Consider the following 12,998-nt stretch of genomic DNA (forward strand, 5'->3'; position numbering starts at 1 on the left):
GTAATATTTATAACTCAGTAATTGAATTACTGTAACATGTTTAATTTTTAAACCATGAAGAAATCCCATTACTAGGTGATTCTCTTCTTAGTTAAAGTACATGTGTGCAAAGAATTAAAAGGTAGCTGTTTCTTCAGCACTTACTGAAGCTGAGAAATAGAATAGGATGATTTTTATTATAGAGAAATAGAGATAGGCAACATGTATATGTACCTTGTTCTAAAGCAGAGGATATACAACAGAATTGTTCTCTTATGGATCATTTGCTGTTAGGCTTTTGCCTCCTGTTATTAATTTTATTTAGTTGTATCAAGGTTTATTTTGAACAACACCCAGTGAAATATTCCTTGTAGAATGGTATACTAGGTAGACCATATCATTCATTAGAGGTTGTAGCAAGGTGGTTGTTGGTCTCTTCTTCCAAGTAACAAGTGATAGATCAGAAGGAAATGGCCTCAAGCTGTGCTAGGGGAGGTTTAGTTTGGATATTAGAAAAAATTACGTAGTGAAAACAGTTGTTAAGTGTTGGAACAGGCTGCCCAGGGAAGTGGTTGAGTTGCCATCCCTGGGGGTATTTAAAAGACGTGTAGATGCGGCACTTGGGGACATGGTTGAGGGGTGAGCTTGGCAGTGCTGGGTTTATAGTGTTGGAGCTGATGATCTTAGAGGTCTTTTCCACCCTAAACAGTTCTATGATATTATATAATTGAAAAAAACTAAGATTTTGTTTTGTTTTGTTTTGCTTCCTTTTTTATCTTGATGTTTATATGAACCTGATCTTGGCTACTGAGATTACTACTGCAAATTGCAGATGCTTAAATATTGCTTTGAAACACCGCAATGAAGGAATGACTTTTATTCAACTTGTTTTCTGCATCCCTAGAACTGTGCCAAGAAGCCTCGTCAGGTGAAGTTTTCTTGCTGGCTTCAGCAGCTCTTGCCAACATTACTTTCTTTGATACCATGGCTTGTGAAATATTGCTCCAGTTAAATGCAATGAAGATTCTTCTAGCAGCATGTTCAGACAAAAGCATAGTGGATACTCCATATTCTCGAGATCAGGTGAGGAGTTTCTCGGCAAGCTGCTGTCTGAGCACATTTGTGTAAAAATCAACAGGTTTCAGCACTGTCTGTTTTGACACAGCCAAACTGAAGTTACTTTCGTGTATTCCATTCTTGACTATTTTCAATATACGACTCTGGTTCTGTTGCTTTTTTTTTTAATGACCATTATCAAATATGACAGCTTTAATGTGATTCTACAACAATGAAAAAAAAAAAAAAAAGAAGGCACAGTTCCATACCTCTAAGATACTAGAACACTTTTTTTTTCGTCATGAGGATGGCCAAGCAGTGACACAGAGGCCCAGAGAGGCTGTGGAATCTGCCTTTGGACGTATTCAAAACCTGACAGGATGGAGCTTTGAGGCAAAGATATATATGGAGACTACAGCCTAAATATAAAGTTGTCATTTTAAAGATGAATTAGCTCCAAAAGCTGAATAAGGATCTGATTCTTAGCCCATTGACGTCGGTGGGCTTTGGATCAAGTCCTAACTGCCTGGGTAGATGGTTTGCAAATTTTACTGGCAAATACTGCTAATGTACTTTTGCCTTTCCCTTTCTTCCTCACATTTTTTTTTTTTTAGTAAAGAGACACAGAAAATTAAAGGTCTGTGCTAATGCACAGATGAAGTCAGATGAATCCTTTTGCTCCTCTCAGGTACTGCCATGCAATGGGATGCTGTAGAGGCACTGTTTATTTGGCATCTCAGGGATTAATTTTGTCTCAGCAGAGTTATTACTAAAGGGTGGAGGCTGCTAGTGAGCTTGCTTGAACTACTTCTGTTTATAAAACATTGTGAATATAACTAAATGTTCATAATTCAGGCCTCACAAACCCATCCCCTTCACACCTCTGAAGTAACTAAAAGATGACTTATAGTAGACTTGGTATCTGCACTGCCACAGAAAACTCTATTCACCCTTAAACGGGAGACAGGTCATGGAAATTGAGGCACAGGGGACCTTAGAAACTGATTATTGGTGTTCTAGATGGGTTAGGACTACTTTAGCTTATATTATAGCACTCAGTAGTTTTCCAGCTCAGGAGTGTGTATAAAAAGATGGAATTAGGCCATAATTACCATATTGCTCTTTGGGCAAAGTCAAGCTGTGGTGTTGACACGGCTGTGTACTATTATTACATATGTACGATTCTTCATGTTCTTTTTTTCTATTCCTCCTCCATGCTCTCATAGTTTTGATTTCCGTATTTATTTATGCCCTCATCTTAATTCTGCTGTCAGCTGTGAGTTTGCAGTTTGCTCTGCGGGCAGCATAGCAAGCCCCTTCTTTTTATGATGAATGCAGACATTGAAAGACATATGTTTGACTTTTTCAGTAACTGGCTAGTTCCAGGCCTTTTGCAGCTTGCAGGGCATCTCATTAGGTAGACGAACAGAGAACTGAACAGCCTCCTTCCAAGAACTGAGGAGATTTCATTCCCCATAACCCCTTACCTTCCTTCTCAGACTGAAAAACTAGATCAGAAAGGGTGCTGTTTTCAGTGCTGTGCTGCAGCCAGTTTCTGAACTGACTCCTTGGCTCCCATAGCAAGAGCAACTGTAAAATCCCACCTTCTTTTACTGTGCACCTGATGTCCAGGTGGAATCTGAGTGCTACTTGTCTTTATGAGCTGCCAGAGTTGCTCATCAAACAGTTTTGGTAATGCAACAGCCTTAAGAGAAGTCTTCCTTCAAATTCCTGAATAAGTGTGTGTTTGCCTAAACTGCTCCCCTTGTTTCAGTTTTGTATTTTGTGGCATGGATGTGATGTCTGCCAATTATGACAGTCTTATGGAATATTTTGCCTATTAATTCACTCTGTGTGTAGTTGCAATGAGGAAAACACTCTCAGCTGGAGAGAAAAACAACAGTATAGTACTATGTTTTAAAAGGGTATTAAAATTGCCATTTTGCTTTTTGACTTTAATTCCTTTTAGGTGCACAGTATAGTCAGTAACTTTTCCCAGTGTATATATTATTACGTCCCAACCAGTAGACATTTGCCAAGGAAGAAGTACATTACAGATGAGTAGGCTTGGAAATTTTTTCCATCCAAGTTTTTATTTTGGAATATGCAACCAATTTCAAATATATTTTCATGGCCTAATGTTCATTCTGAATGATCAAGGCCAGTAAAATAGATTATTTAAAATTAAGCTGTACTAAATATTGAAACAAATAAAATAAGTTTCATAACAAATACAACAAAATATTGTCTAATTACATTAGAATGTTATAAAAGAGCCCCTCAAACTTAACTGCCCTGTTTTTCATATAGAACTTTAATTTAAATAACTCATTTATCTTATAGAAAACTATCCAGTATTTCTTTATACATTACTACTTTAGCATTATTGCTGATTTAAGAAAATTCTAATTTGCTGAAATAGACTGAAGCATGTTCACTGTAAGCCAAAAATGGGAGAAAGATGGCTGAAGTGCAGGAAAGGAACAGTGAACTCTGTTTTCCCTCCTGCCTTTTCATCTCATTTAAAGTTGCAGTATGTCCTTCTGTACAGCCTTTCTAAGGACAGCTAGAACTGACTAGTTCTCACCCTCCGTATGGTATAAATAAATAAAATTCTGCTCAGGATTCGGATGTTGGATACATTGTGAGTTGCCTGCAGAAAGTATTTTCCTGCTCAAGCACCTTTAAAAGCATTCTGCCTTTTGACTTCTGGAAAGCTTTTGTGTGCAAATGATAAACTTTTCCTGTCTTTAGTACTTGAAAATCAACCTACTTCTTCTTTAATATCCCAGGCAGTGTCAGATTAGATCAGGTAAGAATTCTAGAACTGAGAGCTGGATTTACTTATAGACAAGATTATCACTGTCCATTTTATAGAAGTATGTAACTGCTTCTGTAACCAGCAGTGTTATCTTGAGATTGCTCAGTTTTGTAACTAAATACATGGTACAAGAATCACTACAAAGTGGTAATTTCCTGATCCTCTAGTCCCTAGTTTTGGGTCACAATGGAGATAAACCTGCCCTGTTCTTTTTCTTTCTGCAGATCCTTATTTTCTGAATAGCAAGGTTTTTTTTCTTTGAAAGAGCATCAGAATATTCTTTCAGAAGCATTCATGCCTAAATTCAGCAGTGTATTGTACACAGTCAGGTGTCTTAATGGACTTTAAGCACTGTCAGAAGAAGGGTTTAGCCAAAACCTTTATCATTCAGAGTCTTCTTAACTTTAGCCATTGTATTAGACTCTGCATAGAAAAATATGAAATATTTATGTTTGTGCACAGTATGTTTATGTATAATAAAATTTTTTTCTCTGCATTACCACTTGTCTCTTCAGTGTTGCTAGTATTCTCACCTTACCTGTGAAGTTGTGGAGGTACAGCCTAACACCTTCTCATCTTCTGTTACTCAGGCAGACAAAGAATTAAAGTGCAGTGAACACATCCGTTTTAAAATGGCTATTCCTAGGTTTAAAGTCAGTAAATCATGTTATAAAAAAGTTTGAGGTGGAGAAAGACTTTTAAGTTGGAAGGAGAAAACAGAAATGATTGCTGCTTTTTTCCTGCTAAATTCTTTCCTGTTTCCTTGGTATTTGGGAGATGTGCAAGTTCTGAAGGTGAGACCTTCTGTCTCATTTAAGATTTAAAATCCTTAACACCATTCTTCCTCTAGGTTTCTCCTTCTTTTCTTTGTTCTTCCAGGGTTTTTTTCGGGGAATTTGTGACGGTTGTTATTGCCTTTCCCCGTTTTTTCCCTTATGTGGAGATTACAGTATCAAAAGGAGTGCAGAGACAGATGTTACTTTAACATAAAGGAGTTTTGAATTTTTAAATGTTGCCAAACGCACGGTGAAAGACTTTGAGGGTAGTGTTTTTAGTGAGAAGAATATTAACAGATTTTTTTTTTTTTAAATCCATTTCTGGATGAAAGAAATTTGCAGTACTACTTCTCAATTTGAGTTCCTTGAATACTGGTGAAATTATTACTCCTCACCAACTACTTTTTGTTTCTGCTTGTTGTCATGAAGACAACTGGTTATCTCTGTCTTTTCATAAACATGTGAACAACATAATAATATGAGTAACAGTATTGATTGACATTGTATGGTAAACGTTGTGGATTGTTATGTTTCGGGAGTCCAACATTGACTCTCTTAAACACTAAAATTTTTGAGACAAAGTGCCTGTTTAGTTACAATTTTGCCTTTCACATTTAGATTCAGTCCAGGATAAGGCAATGTGCTCCATCTTTCAAAGCAAGAGGTTCAGTTGGAAGAGTGAAATCTCAGCTCAGTTGAAGAACTCTGCTATTCTTTGCTAGCTTAGTGTGGTGAGGTTTTCATTCTTTCATCCTAGTATTGCTACAGCTCTGATTTTGAAGAAGCAATTTAACCTCTCTGCATTTTTGTTTAATCCTCTGTAAAGTTGGGTAGACATCGCACTTTGTAAAGTCTCTCCAGAAGGAGAAGACATGTTATGGCAGCACAATTCATTGTGGTTTCTGTTTTCTGCCCTTGCTTGCCAGGTTCACAGTACAACCAGGCTGGTGCTGGGCTGTTTATTGCAGAAACTATAAGCAAGAGACTTTGCTGTAGGCCGTACCAGTCATAGAGCTGTAAGTTAGAGGTGGGTTTGTACGCATTTTGCTGCAGTTTTTTTGTCTTTCTGTCTTCAGTCCTTCAGGAATTGAGATAGCAGATTTCAAACAGCCTCTGAGTTTGGCCAATGATTTTTTTTTTCCCTCCAAAGCAGAATCACTGGTCCAGGTGACGGTTGTGATTTCAGTCTTGGTTCTGAGCAGGTGAGCTGGTAAACAGTGTTTATGCAGGTTGCAGTTTCTGATTTCTTTTTCTTCCTCAACTAGAAAATTATTACCTTCTAGGAGGGCATCAGAAATTACTTCCTGACCACTTTGCTTCAGTTAGTGGAGGTTGAACTGATCCTGAAATGGGAGTAACTAAGTTTTTTACCACATGCTCAAACCTTGATTTCAGGGTTTGATTCCAGCTAGATAAGCAAAGTTGTTTCCTACAAAGTTGCTTCTTCAGCTTATCTAGGTATATTTAATTCCTAACCACAAAAATGGCCTCAGAAGCAATGGGAATTGTTTTCTATTTTAAGGAATATAATGCCTCAGAGAAAATTTCTAGAGATTTCTTAGTGAAGGTTTTTGTCCCAATAGATAGTATCTTGAAAGGTTTTTCCTACCTTGTCTTGATGTAACTCCTATGTAACCCATGCTATATGTACTGTTTTGCTGTCTCCCTGTGGGGTGGATCTTGAATTGTGATGGTTAGATGGTTTTAGTTTACATTCAGAAACAAAGACTCCATCCTGCTTCTGAGTAGTTGTTAAGTGCCTCTGTTTCTGAAGATGGGTATCTGGAGCTTTGCAGCCACACTGTGATTTACCCTTATGTCATTTATTTGAATGAATTACAAAATGCTCTTATAATATGTGCAAAAATTAATATTACTTAGTGATGAATCAGCCTTAAAGGAGTAATTAGCTAAGAGAATTAGCAATTCTATATTGATCTGCTTTGCCACTCAATTACATTACTTGCTAATTCTTATTTTGAGTGTGTGTCTTTCTTTTTATGTCAGGACTGTTAATAAAAGCTGACTGAGCAGTGTGCCTTTATTATCAATAAAGGTATTTTAGCATCACATCTTCTACCTCTATAAACACCTCCCCCTCTCACAAATGAAGTAAGGGACCCTCACCTGTGGAAGATATTGTCCCTTAATAGGCTTAAATTTATGCTTTCATCTTCCAGATCCTATTGCATCTTTCTGAGTAATTGGTTTCAAAATAATGGGAAACAATTTCAGATCATCTTAAATCTCCCATTAAGGGAAAGTTATCAAAGAAGCCTTCTGTTTCTTATGTTTTCTTTAGGTTTAAATCTCTTTGTTAACTAAGCATTTGGGATTTACACTCTCAGTATATGTATCTTTATAGCAAAATATTTTCATCTAGTTTTCACTTTTGCAACAAACATTCAGTACCTTTGTACACTAGTTAATGAACATTAGTCACCATTAGTGACTAGCATTAGCCAGCATTAGTTACTAATATTCATAATTACATATTTTAGCGAGAGAATTTCCAAGGTGACTGTTGTTTGAACAAAACTATTTTAAAGTTCTCAATTAACCCTGGTTTCTCAAATTTAAATCACTTTTTACAAGTGAAATTTCTACAGCTCAGTGCAAAGCAGACTACAGAACTGTAAAGGAAAGTTCATCACTCATAAATTCAGTATATGTGAAAAGCGAAGGGAGTGGAAGGAAACTATATGAAAATAAAAACAATTTTCAAATTATGAAAATATATTTTGTTTACTAGAATAACCAAGATCAGCACTGCCAATTTTATGATAATGGCTGATATTGTCACTAGAGAGAGGTATCTGTGTTTACTATCTGTTTACCGATTTTACGTATAGAAATAGAGATTTTTCATTAGATTTCAGATTAATTTCCACAGCAACTGCAAGACTAGCAAGATGATGCTGTACTGACATTTGAAATGTATGAAATAATTCTATTATTTTTTAGATTTATTTGTTAAATAGGGAAATATTCCACAGACCTAAAGGGGCCCTTCTCCCTAAAATATCTCTGCATACTTAGCTCACCAACAAACCATTTAAAGGTAAACTTTCAAAGCTTTTTAATTTTAGATGTGGGGTTTTTTTTGAACTCTGAAATTTAACTGCTTAGTATCTTAGTCTTGTGAAAAATCTTACTAGTCTCAGTGGGACTCTCTGCATGTTAATATTTTGGTAAGTTGGTGCCTTTTCAAAAAGTGCTAAAACATGAGCTGGTCTGAGAATTCTTTTCCTGGCATTTTACGTTTTACTGTGTCTCACTACCGCGTGGTTTAGGTGCGTGGTGCACAGCACGTGGTAAAAGGTAGGTGTTGAACACAGGATAAACCCCAGAGGCCTGTTCCTTTCCTCTGGTTGTTTTTAGTAGTGTAACTCATGTGACACTGACCTGAATCATTCAGCTTTCATCTGGTGGCAAACAAATGTAATGGGCCTTACAGTACCTGAAGGGAGCCTACAAGAATAACGGAGAGACTTTTTACAAGGGCATGTAGTGACAGGACAAGGGGAAAAGGTTTCGAACTGAAAGACAGTAGGTTTAGATTAGATATTGGGAAAAAATTCTCTACTGTGAGGGTGGTGAGGCACTGGAACAGGTTGCCCAGAGAAAGTGGAACCCTGGAAGTGTTCAAGGCCAGATTGGATGGGGCTTTGAGCAACCTGGTCTAGTGGAAGGTATCCCTGCCTATGGCAAGGGGTTGGAACTAGGTGATCTTTAAGGTCCCTTCCAAGCCAGACCATTCCATGATTCTGTGATGACTATTTGTTGATCAAGTCTATTTTTGTGTGGTCTTCATTAGTTGCAGTAATTTTAGGGTTGCCAGTTCACAGAGAAAACTGGAGCCACCAGATTTATCAGACTCCTACTCTAGAGAGGTACCTGCAATTTCTGGGGGATCAGGATAACAGAGAATGGAGTGTGGACCAGCCAGGATCAATCTATTGGAGAGCGCTGCTAGAATGCAGATATTGGAAATGCATGTATCAAGATCTACCTCCAAAGCTGATTTGCCAAGCAAAGATATAGGTGCTGGGGCAGGGAATTAAGTTCGATGGGATCAGTTATTGCAGGATATGGTTTCCGAGGCAGTCCACTATAATCCTGCGTTAGGTTTGGCAATAGAATCTGAGATCAGATGTTGCGTTAAAATTCCACATAGGACGAAGCAACTTCTTTTTTTTTCTTCTTTTTCTTCCCCTCTAGGAAATCTCTGGCAGTATTTGCTCAATAGCACATCTGCAAATACCACAGATCAAGATATCACTAGGGTACTGGAATTTGTGGGTGGCCTCAGCACATTTCTTTCTGCATGATAGGATGGCTCTGGAAGATGATCAGGGCTCACGTGTCCTGTCTTTGGGATATGTTCTTTTTTATACTTTGAGCTGACCAGAAGATCATTGTATGGTATCCAGAAAAATTGCAAAAATCATAAATTGTGTCAGGTGCCAGTGCTTTGTAATCTTAGAGTGTAATCTTTTACAGGAACAACTACTCAAAGATTAATGAAATTGATATTAAATATTGCAGTTGAACAGTAGAGATTCCATGTTAAATATTTTCAAGTGTCTCAGTTATTTGAAAATTATTCGGTTCTGAGAGAGGTTTTGGTATTTTTTTCCCCAGTAATTTTCAACTGCAAAATTAGGGTTAGGCAGTCGCATTAATCTGTATCTGTTTGAGTGCTCCATGTTTCACAATAACGTCTGAACTGGTTTGCTGATTCAACAGGACTTCATATTTATTTTTGAGAAACTACCTAAGGCTTTATGAAATTTGGAGCCAGATGATGGGAAAAGAGCACAAGATAAAGACTGCAGTGTAAGGCTACGTGTCATTAGACAAAAAAAAAAAATAAAATCAACAGTAGGAGAGATGCTACTGGAAAACTTGTGCTTATAGTTTTTGATCAACTCTAAATCCAAAAGAGATGAGACTTCATTAATACCAGTGCTCACAGAAGTGTTACTTTTCAAAGCAAATGGAGTCTTCATTTAAGTTTTTGTTTTACTCTAGAGAGTTCATATTTAGTAGGAAACTTCCTTGAACTTTGGTCTGTATTACAGAGGAGATTTTCATGTAAATTGCATGAATTTTAAAATCAGAAAGTATAGGAGAAATAGAGTATTTAAAGTCTACTCTTTATTCAGCTTGCCTGCTACGTGTTTATGTTATGCTATTTCATGTTGCATTGTTTACTCCACAGGAAAATGGAATTTTTTGGGGAAAAACAAATATCTATCTATATGGAGCAAGCTAATCTATGGATTAACTACTTTTTGAGTCCTACTATGATTTTAAAAGATAATGTAGGTAGAACTTGATGGTTATTGATCATAAGGGTCTTTTATACACTCCTTAGGAGAAGGTTAAACCCCCTAGGCTAGTTTATAAACATTGCAAAATGTAGGGGCCACATAATCAACCCAAAGGAAGTATAGATACAACCTCAAAAAATTTTTGGTGTCAAAAGTTGCACACAAAATACTTTTATGTATGAAAATACTTATTAGACAAAATAACTTGAAGCAGTGGAATAATTGGCATGTATTCAAATTGTGGTTAATTGAATTCTTCATCTGTGGCTTAGAGAGCCACATGGGGCACAGATTCTGCACAGAGGAAGCAATTTTCATTAACAGGATATAATTTAGAATGAGAAAACATATACACTCTGCCTGAAACACAGTTAATAATTAATATGGAATAAATACATAGACATATACTGTTACCATATTTCTACCTGTCACTCTGTACAGTTTCGGCAACTCATTTGCATCCTAAGTAAGTATATTTATTCAGAGAGATGACACTGTAACACTACCTTCAAAAGTGGAAGACCTTTATGTCACAGCGTCGGAAATGAGTCATCCTTGTTTTTAAAATGGCAAAGTGAGATCAGAATGGTGATTTGATCTCATGCCTACTTACATCTAAGAAGTTTGATTGTTTGTGAACTGACACCGTGCTGTTAAAAAGCTGATAACCATTTCCAAAATTGACTGGTGTTTCTGAGGCTGATCAGGTTTTCTGAACTGGATTAGAGAAAATTAAAACTTCTTAGGAAAGAATATTATTTCTCTTTTGTATTCTAGTGATCTGTAGCATTTATTACTCGGTGCCTCAAATACGCTGCTAATATTGAAATGTATGAATTGTTTACATCTAGAAGCAAACTATTTGAAGAATAAAGTAAAAAAGAACATTTATCAGGTTATGTGAAGGGAATGGGTGACTGAAAGCCAACAGCACTGCATGGTCAATGACTCGCTGCATCACTTTAAGAAAGTTGAGTTACACCTAATCTTGAAAACAGTTAAAACGATTTTGGATAAGAAATTCTGTTAATCAAGATCTCAAAATGTGCTTCTGTTGTACGAAGCCCAACTGTTGTCTTAGCTGAGGAAAGGTATAAATAGATTTTTAATCCAGCTCTTTTTGGGACAGTGCTTTAACGTGCCCACATCTCATGGCTTCAATGAAACTGAAAAGTATTCCTTAAATACTCGCTTGACTCAAGGCTCAAAACTCCAAATCTCTTGTGAGGATTTCTCAGTATTTCAGCTGAACCCTGAACCAGAAAAGTGGCAATAACAGCACTATGGAATGTGTGCTGTGTGCTGGTTCTTTGCTTTCACTGTGAGCTCTGCCTGAGCTGAAATGGGACTACAGGGCTGGTTCCTGAGGGTAGGCAGCTCCTGGCTGAACTAGGACTGTAGTTAGTGTTTTTCTTCTTTAGTTGGGTTTTGTAAATTTTTATCCTCCTCCCTCTACCAATTTGACCACTGAACAACCCTGCTGCACAGATCTCTCTAAGACAGATTTTGTGCACGAGTATAAAACTGTGATAAAAGGAGACCTCACTTTTCTTGTTGTCTGGCTTTCAGTTAGCAGCCATGTGTAAGATAAAGACCCCCGAGAAATCACAGAGGTGGGAATAGGCTGTCCAACTGCAAGAATGCTTTTTAGTTTTATTGGGTTTGACATATTTCTATCATACTAATTTTATAAGCCATAGTGTTATTTAATATTATTGAATTGTAGGGCTAGACTTCATACTACCTTCTCTTTTTAACAATAGGTGGTAACAATATTGGCAAACATGTCTGTGTTGGACCAGTGTGCTTCAGAAATCATTCAAGGAAATGGTATGTATTTTAACTGAATTGTATTTTTTATTTATTTCAGGAGAATGTGGGTAGATGGGAAAGTTAAGTAAAGGAGAAATGCTTCACTAATAAAACTTCATTTTGCATCTTATCTCTTGCACATTGCTGCAGGGTGCAAAATGAGTCCTGGAGGTGGTTCTTTGCAAATGATACAAATAAAATATAATAACACTGTTTTAGAAAACTTTGCATTTATGACCACATCACTGTTGTTCTCTGTGTGTGGCTTACTCATAGATGCAAAGCAAAGTAGAAAATAGAAGAAAAAAGTATTTCAACAGCCTTTATTCTGATTATTACATTGCGTAAGGTGGCAATTATTACATGTTGAAAGACATCATCTGATGCTGAGCCATACATATCTGCATTTTGTGTCACTTTTTTCACAGGTATTAAGAGGTATTATAAATTTTGAAGTTTCGTGTTTTTATTACTATTCAGCAGCTGCCAGGTTTTTTTCCCCTTATATCTTTAAATATCATATTATGCAAAATTCATTATGTTGAAAAACCCTGGGTGTTATAGACCCACCAGAAGTCTTAGAAGTTACTAAATCTGTGAATAAGGATAAATGCCTTATTAATACATCTACCAGCAAATTCATGCCCAAGCGACATAATAAGACAGCTTTTTTTTGGGGTGGGGGTGGGAGATATTAAATTACAGTGAAGCTTCCCATATATTGCTTTTTCCAGGAATAGGAATATCCCCTCCTTACTTTTAAAATTAATATTTATGTAGGAATAGCTTGAGCTTGGATCCATTTGCATCTCAGACATGGCTGATTGTAGGTAGGAAAAGGTATTTCAAAAATATATCCATAGAATCAGGTCCTCAAAGAGAACTGGCCAATTCCAATGTAATATTGGATTCAGATATTTCTTGCATTTTAATGGAAAATTTGGGCTCTGTGCATGCAAATATGACTGGCAAGGATCAGGTACAATGCAATCCGTGTGTGCCCAGAGGTAAGTGTGCATTTGATGTCCTTGCAGAGGTAGAGGGATGTCACAGTTTCCGAACAAATGACAACGTGGAGGTTGAATGAATCTGGATTCTGAAGCAATTTAATCACAGATATGTGCAATTTCACAATAATGTGTAAAATTTCCATGTCCCAATGCAGTGAAGGGGAGAAGCAAGGCAGGTTAGCATGATCATTTCTCATATGACCTCCTT

At 36.9% G+C, this 12,998-nt stretch overlaps 1 protein-coding gene across 4 annotated transcripts in view; it reads left to right on the forward strand.

Moving 5' to 3' along the window:
• Positions 1–12,998, forward strand: part of INSC (INSC, spindle orientation adaptor protein) — a 141,023-nt gene that overhangs the window by 120,931 nt on the left and 7,094 nt on the right. For all 4 annotated transcript variants that reach the window (XM_027700900.1, XM_027700924.1, XM_027700910.1 and 1 more), the window contains exons 9-10: positions 884–1,062; positions 11,732–11,798. In XM_027700900.1, the coding sequence (XP_027556701.1) occupies positions 884–1,062; positions 11,732–11,798 (246 nt within the window). The remainder of the gene's footprint in view (positions 1–883; positions 1,063–11,731; positions 11,799–12,998) is intronic.

This window comes from Neopelma chrysocephalum, unplaced genomic scaffold (genome assembly GCF_003984885.1).
Source record: "Neopelma chrysocephalum unplaced genomic scaffold, ASM398488v2 Primary Assembly neopelma1_24, whole genome shotgun sequence".
Classification (NCBI taxonomy): Eukaryota; Metazoa; Chordata; class Aves; order Passeriformes; family Pipridae; genus Neopelma; species Neopelma chrysocephalum.